This window comes from Melanostigma gelatinosum (genome assembly GCF_949748355.1).
Source record: "Melanostigma gelatinosum genome assembly, chromosome: 12".
Taxonomy (NCBI): Eukaryota; Metazoa; Chordata; class Actinopteri; order Perciformes; family Zoarcidae; genus Melanostigma; species Melanostigma gelatinosum.
The window spans coordinates 21,003,644-21,021,799 of NC_136645.1; the positions used below are offsets into that span (position 1 = coordinate 21,003,644).

An 18,156-nucleotide genomic window follows, 5' to 3' on the forward strand; every position below is an offset into this window, starting at 1 on the left:
ACAAAAACGGGGAGCTGGAAAATGAAAGCTGGGAAAAGTTACAGCTTCCGTCACCTCAGACTCCCTCTTTGTCATCACTCAGGAGGACTGACGATGACGCCTTAAATGAATCAAACTGCACACCCACACAGAAGCATTAAGTTCATTATAATTCATAGTGAATTATAATGCATTCATAATGCTTCATGGCTACACTCGTTAACACGCATTATGCTGTCTGCTGTCAACAGTCATGGCACATTAAGACATCGCAATGAATTATGAGTTGAAGTATCTTATGGATGGTATTGACTATTCTTGCATGATCATCATGGTAATGCTTTCCATGATGAATTAAAAACATACTTATAATGCATTTTAATCTGCGTATAGCACTGTGTTTTTATATAAGCACAACACATGTTATTATGACTGTCAAGTACCGTAACACTTCATGATTGTTGGCCTTTTGTTTTGCAAGAATCACAATGTATTATCATTCCCATAGTTATAAAACATAAACTTTTAATAATGTGCAATAATAACCACTGTCATGATGCATTATAATGGTATCATAAGTTATTCTAACTCTAATTCTAAGTACATGCAAGAGCAAACAACATATTTGTATTTAAAGCACACAATGACCACTGACCGTAACTATAATGCATTATACAAATACATTTATGTTATATAACTGGGATGTACAAAGCACTATAATCTCACTGAGTGACCAGCAATCATGAAGACTGATGATGTTTGACCGTATAAGTCATTATAAAATGATGTATGATGAGTTGTGATTATTGTTATGCAGCATTATGAATATCTATGAGTGTTTATAAATGGAATTAAACAGTGCTGTGGGCAGATTGTAATGCACTACAAGAATGTTTATAGTGCATTATCGACCTCATAGAAAGTGTTACCAGAATCACTTATGATGCAGCATGGATTATTTTAAATGCATGAAAATGCATTACACTCTACTTGCCGGCAACAATGAAACAATATGATAAAGCATGCGCGATTATAGGTCTGTCGATATGCACGTCACTGTACTTAACACATACAATCAGACTGCAGGGGCCATAAAAGCAGACTATGAGTCCTTACTACAGTGGATTGTTGAGGTGTGTGTTAATACGCGAGTACAGGAAGTCACCGTGTATTTTAAGCCTCATCAGTCAACCTCTAGTTGTGGATAACTAGTCAAGAGCATCCATACACACTGCATGCAATTATGAGTGTAGTCATGAAGCATTACACGGTAATTGCATTATAATTATGTGGTTTGATTTAGACTCATTAAAGTGTGACAGCCGAAAATAAAAGTCTGTATTTTGCATACAGACGTATGAGGTCACTAGAACGAGCTAAAGCTAGCGCACTCCGACGTGTCTCTGACTCCGTTTACGGCCTTGACTAACGTAGTTAGCTTCAAAGTGCTTTTCGGCTACGTGCTCCTTCATGGTCATTTGAGTAAAAGAGCAACAGATGTGACAAGATGAAGACGAGACGAGAGGTGTCATATTTGATACAAGTCAAGTCACAGAGAATGTGATTTAATGTGAACGGTGAAAGTAATGAGGAGTCAGCACAGCAGGCTCGCTGTGCACCTTTCTGGTACAGGTACGCTGCAAACACACCAAAGTATGGACTGTAGGCTCACTGTGCGCTAGTGTTTATAAATCAATGTAAAGGCTTGGATTAAGAAATAATCCAGCCAGTTTATTAGGTACACCTAGCTAAACCAAATGCAATCTAATACAGCAGTCTTGCAATAAATCCTACATACGATCTAACGGTATCAGAATGTAGGAGTGGACACCAGTACCAGTGACGTCCTCACTGGTACTCGATACCACGGTACAAACTAGCGTTTGCATGCTGGTTTTGAATTAATAATTAATCCCTGATGATCCTCCTCAAGTTCCTCCCCAAAAACAAACATTTTACAAGATTACATTTGACCACATCCTGACACCGTTATAATTTAACTTCGCCCCAATGCTCATTTTTACCGAATAGAGCTTGAACGCATCGCAAAGTAACTCAATGCACTCAACTCAAAGCCAAGCAGGACTGTGCTGCCCACAGATGCTAACAGCTAACTAGCTCTTAACGGCTCTCCTCCCGTCGATGTCAACGCGGATTTTCTGTTCACAAAGTGGCATCATCACGTAGTAATATGTGTATTTGTCAACTGCAATGTATGACTTAATATAGCAAGACAAAGACAAAGGTGTTTCAGTGGGAGAAGGAAATGTGAATTTACAATGATTTACTGAGGAGTCTCATTACATTGTGTGTAAATCGACTCTATTTTACATGGTATACAACATGAACTATGAGACGCTGTGTGACAGCTTGTCACACAACGTCAATAAAAGTCTAAAAAGAGTGTAAAACAGTACAAAGAGAGGATGTCAACACCCGCCAATACGTCACAGTAAGACACCAGAACAAAAACCACCACCGACAGTTGTGGTACAAAGCAGAAGGAGGCAGACAGTGAGCTCCGGGTGAGACTGCAACTCTATCAGTCTGATCGCCTTCAGGACAAAACAAACCGATTGTTTGCTCTGGACGTGTAGCTATTTAAACAGGGAGTAATTCACTCCATCATTCAGTTATTGATGCGTGTAGCTGACTTCACTGACATCATTTTCTGCAGTGTTTGCTCGTGTGTGTGTGTGTGTGTGTGTGTGTATCTTTCTGTCTGTCCATGCATACTAGGCTTACTACTCGACCCATCTGCCTGATATTCGTTATGCTCAGTTGTAACTGTACGCTTAGGGACCTCGCATGGTTGCGGTGACCATTTTTGAAAGGCACGTTTTATCGACTGTTGGATACCGTCATTGACTGCTGACTTCTCAACTGGCCGGTAGGGTCCGCAGGTGATCAACTGCATCAGAAGCAATGTTCCCTCTAATTTTTCATGTGTCTGGGCATACACACAAGCTCCCTGAGCACACTGAGGACCACTGTGAGCAACATCAGATGTGCACGCTGTGGCCACACACCAGTATCACACCTGTTCAAAACCTTGGATCATAGCAAGTTACATGGCTTATTAAAAGAATCAAATTACAGCAGCAATTTTCACTAGTTTACTTTTAATATAAGTGATTTGACAAACTTTAAAGGAAAAAGACAAAAATCTTGTTGTTCATGAGATGTGTAGTATGTTTTATGTGAGAGTCTTGCTTTGGCCATGGGAAGAGTCCTGCTTTGGCCTGTGTGAGGTCCTGTTGTGGCCTGTGTGAGGGTCCTGTTCTGGAAGAAATGATACATATACACCTTTCAGACATAACATTTTGTTCACATTAAAACATTCACATTTTGCACAATGACGTGTGCTGTAGCTTGTGATACAGTGTAAATTCCTGTAACTCTGTCTGTAAAATATGTAATTACTCAGTTTTTTATTATCATTTCTACTACCCATAAATGATCTAGTAGTAACATAATTTAATGATTAATATCCATAAGTAAAACATCTTAATAAATGTCACGAGAATATGCACAAATCTGACTTAAATTTTACCTTATTTTTCACGTCTGTCCTTCTCACTTCTCCAATGGTTGTACACTTTGTCCAGGTTGATGGATTCGTCTGCTTCTTGCTTTGACTTTATGCGCATCAGCTGGTCCAAATGTGCCACTTCAAGACGATTTCTGGATGCTGTTTTGATTTTATTTTTAGTTTTTTCTGCTGAATGTGACGCTTGAGGTAGTCCAACTTCCATTCAGTCCACATTTTTCCCTCGGAAAACTCATTTGCTACTTTAGCTTCGCTGCATGTTTTGCAGAGTAGACCCTTCCCCCTCGAAAAAGAAAAAATCTCACCCAGTTTCACCGCTTGTTCTTCTATTTGAACATACTCCGACAGCCATTCCATCTTAAAAGAACCACATTTCTTTTTTCCAATGGCTTGGTGAGTGGATGTGTCGCTGCCCGTTCGTTTCGCCATGATAAGGGGTTAGCATTTGCGTCTCGTAACTCCGCCGCACTGTTGTTAGCTAGCTAACCTGCACGGCGCGAATGGGCAGGGCAATAGTGTCAATGCTATGATTGGCTGCGTAGCGTAAGTGAACCGAATCGTATCATTGGCTGGACACCTGTCACTCACTGAGTTACGTTGCAAAATAGTACAGAAAACAAAATTATTATTATTATTATTGGTTTAATTGATTAGATAAGATTAGGACTAATATTAGATATTAATTAATACGTTTATGTTGAATTTTATTTTATGCGCTGCATAGATTTTCTTGTGCGCTGAGAATGTGCGAGCAGTGCGCGATTGCTCAAGCGCGCAGCTTAGAGGGAACATTGATCAGAAGCCAAAGCCATTTCTGGCAATCGGCTTGGCTACTAACAAGCCTTACCGAGTCCGTTGCAGGCCACATGTTGGCCTTTGTCGCGGCTCAGACACCGACATCCATAGAAATGTTTGGTCGTCTTTTGAACTGGAGTGTCCGCAGATTAATTCCACACCCGATATGTTGTGTTCCGCTAAAGATAAGCATGATACCAGATGAATGAATCAGATTTTTGTTATCGTGGACACCATCTTGACTGTAAGGGTGCCCGGGAGGGACAACTGAGTGACATTCAAATCTTCTTTGTTTTGGAGGGGAGAGGGCGGAGATCTGCTCTCAACGGAGTGCACTTGTCTAGTTAAGAATCGCAACCTTTTCAGCACTTTCTGTGCAGACGCTGTCAGATGACTTGTTTTAACAATTTAAGTTCAATTCAAAGGTCCCTCCATGCCATCTTCTCTGGGCATATTCATTATATTGCCTCCCTACTGTTTTGGATGGAGAAGTAACCAGTCTGCCGGAAGCATTTCACATGTGGGGAAATGGACTCAGGAACACTCAAATTGGGCCCAATGGAGTACAAAGCAGATACTGTAATGCATTTTTCTTCTTTTATTAGTTGTGCCAGCCTTCGCCGTCACAACTAATTTCACAGTGGCACACTAATGAGGAAATCCTCTGTAAAGCATCTTTAAGCTGACAGTTGGATGTAACCTCAGATGTAGGTCACATCCTTCACACAAGTTCTTTGCTAAATTAATAGGTTATTTGACGCTGGTCACACACTCCCTGAACAATCAACTGAGATGTCTAATCCAAAATTTGACGGTCCGAGGTAAGATGAGGTGTGGCGAGGGGAAACGAGGATGCACTGTGTGTTCTGCAGCTCGATGCAAGCAAACGGGTGGACGTAGCGTGACAGCCGGGGTGCAGCACGAATCGACGGCAAAACGATCCGCGACGGAAGAAAAGATAGAAATAGAGATCAGAGGCGACTTTGACTTTGAGGCCGTAAAGACATCGGATGCTGCATAGCGGCAGTGGCACGGTGGGGCGGGGAGGCGGCTGCAACACTGAAGAGTGGCATACAGATGGGGGAGCGGGGGGATGAGTATGGGATGCAGGTGGAGATGGTGGAGGGAGGGGGGGAGGGTTGAGGGGCAGAGGGCTGGGTGGGGGGAGTGCATGCCTGAAGTGCGGCGAGAGCTGCCAAAGCTAGTTTCAGAGCTCCTTGAAGTTCCCTCTGTCGGAGGGAGAGCGTGTACTTATGTGTGAGGAGGGAAAGGGGGTGCAATGTGTGTGTGTGTGTGGGGGGGGATTGGGGAGAGAACTTCAGCAGACAGCGCACGTACGAGTGCATTTGAATGTGCGTATGTGTCCGCGTGCGATCACGCAGCTCTTCATGCAATCCTGTAATTATCCCAAATTGTGTCTGGTGGGGGCCCGCCTCCCTCCCAGCGGAGCAGCAGACGATCTGGGCTCCTGCCCAAATCTGTGGAGAGTTGTCCTGTTAGCAGTGATCGGGTAAAGGAGGAGCAGCGAGACACATTCAGAGGCCCTGGGATAAAATTAGATAAATGACTGAAATAATAAGTTAAAGAGCAGCAGCAGCAGCAGGGCCGACAAAGTCTACAACACCTGCTCTCACACTGCAGGAGGTGGACTTCAGTTTGGAATGAGGCTTCACGTAGGGTTTGTGGCTGTATTCATGGTTATACATCATTTATTAATGTTTTATACATCATAATGGTTCGCATTTAAAACAAACGTGAAAGCCTGACCAGGCACCAGGTCTGCAAAGTAGCTACGTCCAGAAGTCCGACATACATTGCAGCGGTTGCACTTTATTTAAATGTAACAATGCCTCCATGTATTGTCCCTGTCAAATAGATTCATAAATAAAGGAAAAACAGTGGAGCCTTTAGCTGCTAAAGAGACAGATGTTTCCCTCAGAAGCTGGTAGAGACCAAAAACAGAGCTAAGGGAGAGACTCGCGTTCATCGGGTGGACACAACAGAACTCTAAATGAATGAAAATCGTTTCTTTGTAACTGCTGAATGTGTGAGGAAGCAACAGTTTGTTAACAATTTCGCCGGACAACTTAAAAGGTGATGATTTGTCAGAGTTGTGTTTTCGCTGCCTCCAAACAAATGATTGGAGGTTGAGAGACGCAGTGTGATAAGAAAAACATTCATTCAACATTCATTTGTGTCCCAGTTTGAATTGTTCAGTGATCTTGTAAAACATTCAAATCTTTGTGACTGTAATCAAATGGGATTTGGGGAGATTGCCATTAGTTTGTGGGTCACAGTAGCTAGTGGAGCGATCTCTGTTGGTCAGTGTGTGCGTGATGGAAGTTGGCAAACACTGTGTCTACATTTCCAGAGAATGTGGTTTAATTGATCTATTCCTTGTCCTCTGCATATAAGAGGTGCTTTATACAAGATTCATATACAAGAGAATTTCTATTGCCTGTCAAAGGCTCTCAACATGGCGACACCTAGCTCGCAGCTAACGGTGCTAACAGCGCGGACAGCGCTAACAGCGGCTACCTGAGGGAGAAGTGGGCGCTACGTAGTAACGGCGTAATAGTGTTTCTGTTGCAAACCTTAAATAAAGTGAATAGAAATAAATACTGGATGGATGTACATGGGCTGGATGATCGTGTAAAGTATGTTCATATATTCATGTGTATATATATCTCTGTATATTGAGATTTACTGCTTGATGATATGTACACGTCTGGAATACATCACATTATGGAGGCTAAAGACGCCAGAGCAGCAACACAAAACGGATCAGTTTTTCATATGAAAAAGTGATGTGGGAGACAACTCTGAGCTCCAAAGTGTGTGGTGAGGAAATATGACCCTGACTACATTCAATTTGGATTCATAACGGCAGGCAGTGATGGGTGAGGGTAAGCAGAATATTTATTTTGGTCATTACAGCCGACAGTTGCATAACACATATTTACAGCCCAGCTTGTTTTTTTTATCCTTTTTTTTCTTATTATAATTGTTTTTAACAATCAGAAGTGGGCCTTAAGTGACAAAAGGTTGAGTATGAACATCCTCAGCATGACTGTCAGCAGAGTAAAGAGTCATATAGTGACTATATATGGTAAAGTTATGAAGGTGACGGCAAACGGTGAGTGACGGAAGCTGCAATTGGTGACAAGCACCAGTTTTTTGCGTCAGCCATACAGCTGTGGAGGCGACGCGAGTGCAGACCTCGTAAGGACTCCCGTGTCACCGAGCCGTCCTTCTGCAGCTCAGGCATGAAATACGACGCTCTGCATTTCAGCACGTAGAGGTGGGGTCTTTACACCGTGGAATAAGGGGCCACCTAAAGTGCTTGTGACAGCGGGAGAGGCATCTAGAGTCCCCAAGCACCACCGGGACCGTAAGGCTTTCCAACCAAATAGTAACATGTTACTCGACAACCTCAAACATACGTATGATCTCTTATCTGTCTCTTAACTTCAGAATCATTTCCATCAACAATACACTCCAAATAACACCATGGTCAACATCACAAGAATCTCCTATTTCCCCCCCCCCAGTTCCTTTACAATGTTACATTCTGTATTTATGAAGGTTTCCTCCTTGTCCCACCTGCATTCTTGATGTATAACATCCTAAAAATAGCGAGGGGCCAGCAGGCAAGAAAGCATTTGTCTTTCTTGCCAAATCTGTCCTGACGTCCCAAATCTCCACCCGCCACCCCCCCCCCCCCTCCCCCATTGTATTTAACCATAAATCAAAGTATTGGAAAATTATAGTTTTTGACCTCATGATTAGCGCAAAAATAAAGTCATTAGTATACATCCTCTGGGAACTATGAATGTCTGACCAGATTCTAGTAGATGTTTCACAGGATAGCTGAAGACACTGACATGCTGATGGACCTAAAGGAAAAGCCAGTGGGGTTCATCCTGTGGGGACCATGAATCTTGTGGTAATCAATCCAACAGTTCTTGGAACACTGCCGTCTCTTTTTTGGCCACCTACTGACAAAACCTGTTCATGAGTGTGACAACTGTTAAACCCCAAACTGTGCATTCTAATAAACATGCCATAATACCTGTGGTACTGTCATTTCATGAACATCGGTGTGGTAACTAAACTTCCATGGGAAAAAACATATTTATGTGGAATTCTAATGACCAGAAAATGTTGTGTACATACAGTCACTTTCCAAAATGTCTGGATTGATGATACAACATTTGGGCTTTGACGCCCACAGCTGACCCCAGGCAACAAGAGTGGACACAGACAATAGAGGGACAGAGAGTGAGTGCATTCATGATGGGAAGGCCTGGATCATCAGGCCTCATTGTGTCAACACTTTACTATGTGACTGACTGGAGCATGCATGCAGCTGAAGCATGAAAAACACATAAAGCCGACCTACTATACGTCCACATACTGCACTCTCTGGTCGCCGACACCTGAATAGACCTTCATAATCAATTTTCAGACAAGCTTTGAGAGGGGGATGAATGAAAAGAGAATGCACTTACTGCTTGACAGATGATGGGGTATTTGATTCGATTGATGCCGCCGGCAAACACAGCAAAGGTCAGAGCCGTGTGGAAACAGAAGTTGAGAAGCATATGCCATCCCTTCCGACTGATGCGGATTGCGCTGCCAAAAGAGACCAAGAATCAAAAGAATTAGCAGGTAAATACCAGAACCCCACAGTGTTTTGTGTTTCACCATCTCCCTGAGATTCATTTTTCAAGGTATAGTGCCCATCAGTCACTTCAAGTGTGATTTGAGCCGGTTTTCTGCAAGGTCTGCATAAATTGCCCTTTTCTTTTACCTTGCTGCTGCCATATAGATTAACAACCAAAGGGGAGCCTGGGGAATGCTGCGTGTGCAAACAAGCCATTACATACTTCACTGCCAATACATGTGCTGAATAATAGAATACTTTCTGAAAACATTTCAACCTTGGCTCAACTTTGAAAAGCAGTGATTCACATTCAATAGTTTCAAGTTGGGTCAACATACATTATCGAACTCAGACAGGTTGATGTTGATATTGTATAAAAACCTCTTTTGTTTATTTTGGGCAACACAAGGTGTGAAGTCTGACAGGCTACACAACAGAGAGAGAGAGACAGAATGTTTGCCATCAACTCATAAAGTTTAATTGGGTACCATGTCATCAATCGCTCGCGTTCGCTCTTGATGACTAACTGTATTAAAACGATGGCATTGTGAAACAGCGGGAACATTGTAGAACAAACACAACTCAGAAGCAGTGAGAACATGTAACATCAGGCCGATGAGTCTGTGGCCCCAATCTACTCATTTAAAGATACATTTTCTTATTTGGCCCCATGGCAGACTTACGGGGGGGGGGGGGGGGGGAGTGTTAACTGGAAGGTTTTTCCTGACAAAAATCAGTTTTAACATCCACGCCTTTTCAAAAGATTAAACCCTACGAGTACCCAGTGAAAGTGGAAAAAGGTTAATAATGATTCAAAGGCATTTTTTAAATTAAAATCCTCAGTATAATGTGTGTGTTGGAACGATGGACCTCGGGCAAAGGGCTAATCACAGATCAGGTTCTTAGTAAGAGCTCAGTGTGTTCGTCAGTGTACAACCTTCCTACACAGCGCCTTCACCCACTTACACACAATCAGAACATACAGCGGTATATGCACACATGTAGGAGTCACTCTGCTTGGTGATGAAATAAAAAGAGATAGCTTCCAGTTGGCTGGGCCAATTGAAGTTTTTACAATGCAAAACTATGCACTCATATCCACTTTGTGAATTATGGCATTAACCCTGGGGGGGGGGGGGGGGGTTACAGGGTCTCAGGCAGGCCACTTAACCCACATTACCATTTTCCACCCAGAAAACCATCTGAACGGGTCATGACAACACCAACATATTTGTCGTACTGTGTGAATGAGCGGACCATCCATTCTTTTTAATGACTTTCCGTGTGTGTCAGCTCCCTCCTTTTCGTCCATACAGCCACAGTCTTGTCACCATTTGAAATGATATAAGCTTGTGCGGGAAATCTCCGCTCCCCAAAATGGAGGAGCGGAGCCCCGGCTGCACGTGAGCCAACTGTAGATGAAGCGGCGGCTCGGCAGTGAGCTATGAGGCGTGTCTGGAGGAGGGCTGAAGCTGCTGTCGACGCCTCCGCCGCGGTTCCAAGTGCTGAACTCCATCCAGCATGGAGGCCATAAATCAGGCTGGCTCCTGGCCTCCATGGAAGGGGGTTTTCATAGGCTCTGCTCTGGGCTTTCATTGGGTCAAGTACATTAACCTGGCATCCGTCCACTGCCCCATCTCCCAGAAGGTAAGTGTGGGAGGGGGATAAAACAGTCCTCTCTGCATCTGCTCTCTCACCCTTGCACCCACTGCTGAGCCAACTGTAAGTTACAATAAAGCTAGGTAGGATATGACAACATGCAATGGGTAGGTTCGTGTCATTGGCGGAAGAGACGTTCCAAACATGCTGATTCGTCCCATACAACATAGGTAGCAGGGCTGTTAAATGGAGGAATGGAAGTGGTTTCATGCTAATTATGATGGAGGAAAGGGAGCATCCTGGCAGCAATAGGGCTGGACAAGCTGTAAACACAACAATGACATAATAATAACTGTTGTATTCCTACTTTACTTTACTGGTTTTTACCCCTTTACCACAGGATTGCCACTCAGAGTCATGTACCTGCAGACGGGCCAAATGTAAGTCCGATGTTTTTAGTTCTGTTTTGGTCTCCACCCACTCCTGAGGGAAATGTCTGACTCTTGAGCTGCGAAGTGTTCCACTGTGTAGCCGCTTGTCTGAGGTTGGGCGCTGAGCAGGTGGTGTACAGTGTGCTTTTCACAGAAAACAGCTGCCTTCTGCTGTTGATTAGAGCGGCTTTTAAGTGTCTTTATTTTGCTGCTTTTGAATCATTAATTTGGAAGGAAAATATGTAAACAAACATGTTCATGTTGTCATTCTGATTCCACTAGCAGCTGATAAATGACAGAACTGAACTATCGCCCCTTGCTCTACACGACAGCATTAACTGTCTTTTTTAGGGGTGTAACGATACGCGTATTCTTTATGTGCACTTCTTTTCTGTAAACATAATCAGGCCACACGCTGGTTGATCGGCATTATTAACCCCATTACTCTGCGCTGCTTTTACTTCCTTTAATTACAGGCACATGACACTCATCCTTATAGCAATAACACAACTTTTTTTTCTGTTGTTTTTCTCCTTCTTATGGGATCAATTACAAGTAATTAAAGATTTCCTCCATCAAGATTCCCATCACGCTTTGGCTGTGAACAAAAAGCGTAGTGTTGCAGTGCGCTGCACCTGGGCCTGCATCTTTTTTTAGCCTACGCAGTATGTCTTTATATTTTGGTCCAAAATAAGCCGGCGGGGGGGACAACCGTAAGACCATTTGGAACAACTGACTTAATCAGACTCTTATCGTGTCCTTATTCATTCCCATCATGCCTCTCAAGAGTAATCACAGTGCCACAGTGTCTCTCTCGTCCTGTTTATAACGGAGCTCACAGCTGATGTACAAAGGTTGCATCGACTTCATTGTGATGCGTTCAAGTTGTAAGTAGAGTAGAGTATCAAAAAAAACGGTAAATTATAACGCTGTCATGATGTGCTCAAATGTAATCTTGCGAAATGTAGTTTTTTGGCCAGAAGGGTGTATAAATACAGTTGGTTGAAGGAGATGTTTTCACAGCAATGTAAAACAGATATCAGTGAAGGAAGCGGTTTACATTTCCAGCTTTAAGAGGCTGACATTACATCATTTATTGTATTCATGAAAACAAACAGATGAAAGCAAAAGCATAACTTTTAGAACATATTAGTGTTTATACTGACTTCGGGTCGGATGATCTGGAGCCTCGCTGTGTATTATAGTTCTTAGAAAGAAAATGGGAATCAGCAAATAAGACTTGGGAATCAGAAGGAAATTGCAACCATTCCGTCCCCAGACAACAATCAACTGCATGACTTTCTTTTAATGGAAGAAAAAGTCATCAGTTTGATAACTGTGAGGTGATCTGAAGAAACCTCCTTTTAATATCAATTCTCCGTGGAGAGCACTTGGAAAACGACCACTTGGAAAGACCGAGTCCCTGTGATTCCATCAGCGTGTGCGTGATATCGGTGCTAGAACTCCGGGAACACTTGACACAAATCGTGCCAATTGGGTTCAAAGGAGAAGTGGGATGAAATCCACCATCATGTTCTTTACTGGGCAAACACATCACACATCAGCATTGCAGCCCTAATCCCAGATCAGATTTTTATCTTGGCTTATCTCGCTGGCAGAGACAGAACCAACAGCACATCCTGTACGCATGTATTCATGCACGTGTGCGTGCGTCTTGTTAACTGAGGGGAGAAAGTGACAAATTCAAAACGCGCACAATCCTCGAACAGCCTCCTTCGCATTCTGCCCATTGAACACACAGTGCCGGCGCCTCGCTGCTGGGATACTGTCAGTCAGCTGGAGTGATACTACACAACCAAAGTGTTGCTAAACAGAGATGTGTTTCAGTGCTGGGGAGTGCCTGGAGGGCGAGGAGGTGTTGGCTTTCGCTAATGTGAGCGTCGCTGAGAGGGAACCCCTCGAGTGTGACAGACACCATGAAACCTCCGGCCTTATGTCTTAAATATGGGCTCGTTCTCTTTCTGCTTTCAACTGGAATGAATGCGGTTTTTTTATGCTCTGAGAAGCACTTTGTGACGAATGAGTGCGTTTACACAGGTACGTGTGTCGTAGTTTGGAGTGTCCAAGTTACGCTCTACCCATGTGTACACGTCAAGCCGCTTTTAAAAGAACGTGGACATGCTAGCTGGAGAACAAAGGAAGAAATCGGGCTCCTGGTGCATGCAAACTCCTTTTTATTGCTGTGTTCATGTACACAGGGATATGAACAACTATGTTCCATATAATACGGTAAGAATGGGATACCGATGTGCACAGTCTGCTCTGAAAGTAATATTTATACATGTGGCAAAAACTGAAAAAAGCACCACTGCATCATACATGTAGGCCTAAATACACATGTATATATTCATTTTCAGAAATGTCCAATTCCAATGTGACTTATAGGGTGCAGGTTGAAATGCTAAATCTTATTTTAGTAGATCTGTAATCTTGTTCCTCATGTGTAAGATGTGCCTCCCAAGTCGAATAAAATACATTTTAAGACAGCACTTTCATGTCTCTCCAGTGTTATGTATCAGCATTGGCAACCACTGTGGTTTAGCATCCATATTTATTTAAAGATTCATTTTAAAAGAAAGATTTTTTGGGAGAATTTGTGTTTTTTCCATCACAAATAGAGTGGTGCATTACCACTATTTCTTTTTGATGAACGTTTTTTAGCACTCTTCTTCACCTCCTTCCTATCAAAATGTCTTTCAACCCTACGGATCATGGTTGTGTGTTATTATTGTTGTTGTTTTTAATAATACACCAATTCTGCACAAACATCCGGATACTCAGTTTACATTCGTCTTGAATCACAAATCTCAATCTTCTGCCATTTTGAAATTGCTCCTGTCTGTGTTGCAGTTCTTTGTTTTTTCTCTCTCCAGTCAATACTGCAGTGCCAGACGACAGTAAGCGATGCTGCTGTTTGGAGCCCCAGATGCTGTCATCTCCGTCTGACTGCAGAAGGACGCACCCTGTCTCTGTCCCAGGTGTCACAAACGGATGCAAACCGCAACGTGCTGCTGTGCATTCACACGGTTTGGTAAGCGTTTGATTTGCTTGGATTTTTAAAAAACATCAATAAAAGCAGATATATCTGTCTGAGTTAACTGTGTTATTCTGTATATAAAATATTGTTCTTGTTTTTTTTGTTGGAAAATGGGACATTTGAGACATTTCCTACGTATCAAAATGGATGCAGAGCTATTACAATAACAGCGCATTAATGCCACGGACGTGATAAAGTGAGTGATGCTCGACAAGAAAAACAAGATGATGAATTGCTGTGCGGAAATAAAACGCCAGTCAGGCTCCCGCTGCTTTAATGACGGCGGACGGATGCCACAGTGCAAAAACCGGAGGAGCCACTCGGCTCATCCTCGGTCTTCGTCTCTATATGGAATAGTAAAGGTGGCCTAAATGCCCCGTAGGAATCCATTAGAAGCATGCAGTCTGAAACACGCGCACACGTCTGCGCATGTGTTTTAGATCCTCTTCAGACAGGCGGCAGTGCTTTATGCCAGCCCTGAAGCATCTGACTCACACGCGGGAACTAAAAAACAAACTGCAAAAGCATGAAGGTGGGAGATTCCCGCGTGTCCGCATGTGGAAAGGAAGTCAATGCGCGTTGTGTGAAGTTTATAGAGTCGGCGCCTGCTTCTTACCTGTGGTGCACTATGTACGTGATGATGGAGGCGAAGAGGCAGAGCAACATGACCGCCGTGCAGGCATACACGACCGGGTGCAGAAACTCCCCAGGGTACGGGGGGAAAGACAGCACCTTCTTCAGATCCTAAGGCAAGAAAAAGACAGGGGGGGGGGGGGGAAGGAGACATGATAAAATACAGTGTCATAAAGAATAATCAGTGAGCAAGAACTAGGCCTCAGCAGTGACAGCATTCCTGACAGCTCCCCACGCGTATATAAGCAGAGCAAACGGCAAAACACAAATGGATGTCGGGGGAACGTATCCCGAGCTAGAACGCTGTCCAAATCAGCATGAAAGAGCAACAACCCTGACGAGGAGAAGAATATTCTTCCCCCTGCATTTACATTTCGTGTTTCAGGCATTTAGCCAACACTCTTGTACAACAACAGCATAATCTTCCCTTCTTCCCTCTCTGCTGAGATGACAAGCAAAACAAAGATGGATAGCAGCCAGGCCAAAATCAAAACAAAGTTAAGTCGCTTCTTGTGTCTGTGAAAGACACATTGTTCAGAGACGCTTATTAAAACCTTGTCAACACCAGAGTCCATTTGCTTTGTAATTTATTCTTCTTCCAACTCCTTCAGCACGCATTCTAACAGCTACAGCTCAAACCTCTCAAAGGAGAGACACCTTTTTCCATTTTAACGCTGTATCTCAAAGCTTTATCTCTGCTGTATTAAGAGACAAAACAAGCCGCTGTAAAGATCTGTACACCCGCTCGCCATCTCCGTGCAGATTTAGGCTCCATCGTGTTGACGTCACTAAATAAAGCGCACCTGATCTCCATAACCCCGCCAGCTCAGCGAGTGTGTGTCAGAGAGAGTGATCCACACACACACACACACACTGTCTGACTTCATCATTGTCTCCGTGTGCAGCCAAGTGGGACACACTCTCTCTCTCTCTCTCTCTCTCTCTCTCTCTCTCTCTCTCTCTCTCTCTCTCTCTCTCTCTCTCTCTCTCTCTCTCTCTCTCTCTCTCTCTCTCTCTCTCTCTCTCTCTCTCTCTCTCTCTCTCTCTCTCTCTCGGCTGATGAGCCTGTCGGGGGCCCGTGAGGGGTCTTGACCTTCAGTTGAGCTAGCAGGTCAAAGAGGTGGTATTCATTATCTGAAAGCTGCTACGAGCTTACAGGTTCAGGACAGCTGATGAGGGCGTTTTCAACCAACGCGTGGAGTTAACGTTAGCATACTTAGCGAGCTAGCTACCGCTGAAATCTACAAACATGGCGTCAACTCGTGAAATCCAAGGAGTCATTGTTTCAAAAGTGAATAAGGGATTTTGGGAAGAAACCAGGTAACCCATGACAGTAACACAGACAGAATGGCACCAACAGGCTCTGGAGAGGAACCCAGCCAGGCAGTTAAACCTGCTCTGGCCCGTCATGGGTCAAATCATCACAGAGATACTGTGAGACACAGGGGAACATTAGCATTGATTCTTTAGAGCCTCTTTACCTGCTAAATGCTGCACTTTCTTCACCACCTGGTTGTCTGTTGTTTACTGCTAAACACACAAAGCCTTAAAACACCATAGAGCTGACATGTAGTCATTTAATACATTGCTAATATAAAAACATATTGATTGGAGCAGCTTTAATACCAACCATAACATCTCTGAAGAAATACTTTGAAAGGTAGTGTAAGAAGAGAAATACTGACATGAGTTTGCAGCTTGTAGCGCGGCCATACAAGTAAAAAAAACACAAGAAGAGAGGGATGGAGGAAGACTGGAATTAGACTTGAGCAATAAAATGTATCTTCATTTGGGAGCACAGCAGCACACGGTAAAAAAACAATCAATGTCAGAGAGAAGGAAAGGACAGTGAGGGGGGGCTTTTGGGGGAGAAAGCACACGGAAAACACATTCCTAAATTGTAAACAGCTTCAAATAATTTGGTAGCTGCGGATTTACAGGGAATTATTAAGTTTGTACTTGTCCCCGGAGCGATGTCATGGAAGGACAATGAAAGCTGGTGTTAATTACAGCTCAATGAATTGATGTCGCAAAAAAATAAAAAAATAAATCCAGGCCTGAAGCATCAGCAAGAAATCCTGCTGAAATGAAGCTTTTAAGTCACTAAGCTGATTCATATATTTTAAGAGCAAATACCACTTCATATGGGATTAGATCATAAAAATAACAGCAACTCAAGCAAAGGTCAAAGACAAATCGTTTTCTGAGGGAATCAGTAACTGCATCGGTAAAAACTGCATCGTGCTCAGACACATTGAGCGGGTCGCCGTGACGCTAAAGTGTCACATGGTGAGTGACGGCGGCCATCGTTAAATGTCTTTAGGTGTGAGCGAGGAAGTCAAGCGCTCTCGTGGGATACATCATCATCATCATCACCACTGGGCTTATAACGTTGGCTGAGAATGTCAGCCTCTCGCCTCCAGAGTCTTCAACCGTTTCTCACCCCAACAAATAAAGCTCAGCAGCCGACAGCTGTGCTGAGCTGCTTTCCTCCAAAATCCATAAGACGTCATGCATCTTAGAAGTGGTTACTCACAAAACCATACGTGTGCCCCAGTGCCTTGTTGCTAAGAAAGTTTTAAATTGACTTTCAGTTTCCAAGAAATCAATCCACTTGCACAAAAACTGACAGACTGAAACTTCAAATGGTATCGCAAGTTGTAAAACATCTGCATTAAGAAACCATTTAAAAACAATGAACCACAAGTTTTATCTTTCATTTAATGGTATTAATTCAGAGCACTGTCTACCATCTTTTCAATCTTTTCAGTCTTCTAGTCTCTCCATCATCCTGTCAATACATTGCTTTGGGAGAAGGGCGGGTTTATGGATGTCACGAGAACCGATACTTTGTTACCAAGTCGATCTGAGGATCAGGGCTCGAGACGAACAGGGTGTCCCGGGGGACGATAGAACATTTCCCTGATCAAACCATACAGCTTCCAGTCCGCCAAAGGAGCACAGCAGGAGTCTAAAGCTTTGAGAAGAAGCTCACAGGCAACTTCCATTTTACGGGGGCAGCATATACAGCAGAGGAGTATGAGAACGAAGAAGGGCAAAGCTGGAATAGAGCGTGCGCGCTCAGCAGAACCCTCTCCTGGACAAATAAAGGTTACACGAAGAAAATTATAAAAACAACCTTACAGCAGAGCTGTGGGGAGAGAATAGAGAGAAAAGGGGAGACGGGTGACGGGAGACTGGCCCTTTTAGCCCAAAGAAAAAAAAGGGTGAGGCGGACGACAGGGTGCCCTGAACAAAGTGTGCACACGGCTCCGAGAAGCAGTGTCTGTGGGGCAAACTGCTGCAGCACATTAACAACAGAGGGATCCTACTTGCGCTGAATTGTATCCAAATCATTTTCTTTAAAAGATGTGCAGATGCTCTCATCATATCTGCATCGCTTGAAGGCTGCCACATTTGAGTTCTACATCGACTCCCATACATT

The 18,156-nt window shown here is 43.5% G+C and overlaps 1 protein-coding gene across 1 annotated transcript in view; it reads right to left on the reverse strand.

Moving 5' to 3' along the window:
• Window positions 1-18,156, reverse strand: part of adgra1b (adhesion G protein-coupled receptor A1b) — a 144,449-nt gene that overhangs the window by 14,204 nt on the left and 112,089 nt on the right. Inside the window, exons 15-16 of the mRNA XM_079279793.1 lie at window positions 14,695-14,822; window positions 8,836-8,959 (exon numbers count right to left, since the gene is read on the reverse strand). Coding sequence (XP_079135919.1) covers window positions 8,836-8,959; window positions 14,695-14,822 — 252 coding nt within the window. The remainder of the gene's footprint in view (window positions 1-8,835; window positions 8,960-14,694; window positions 14,823-18,156) is intronic.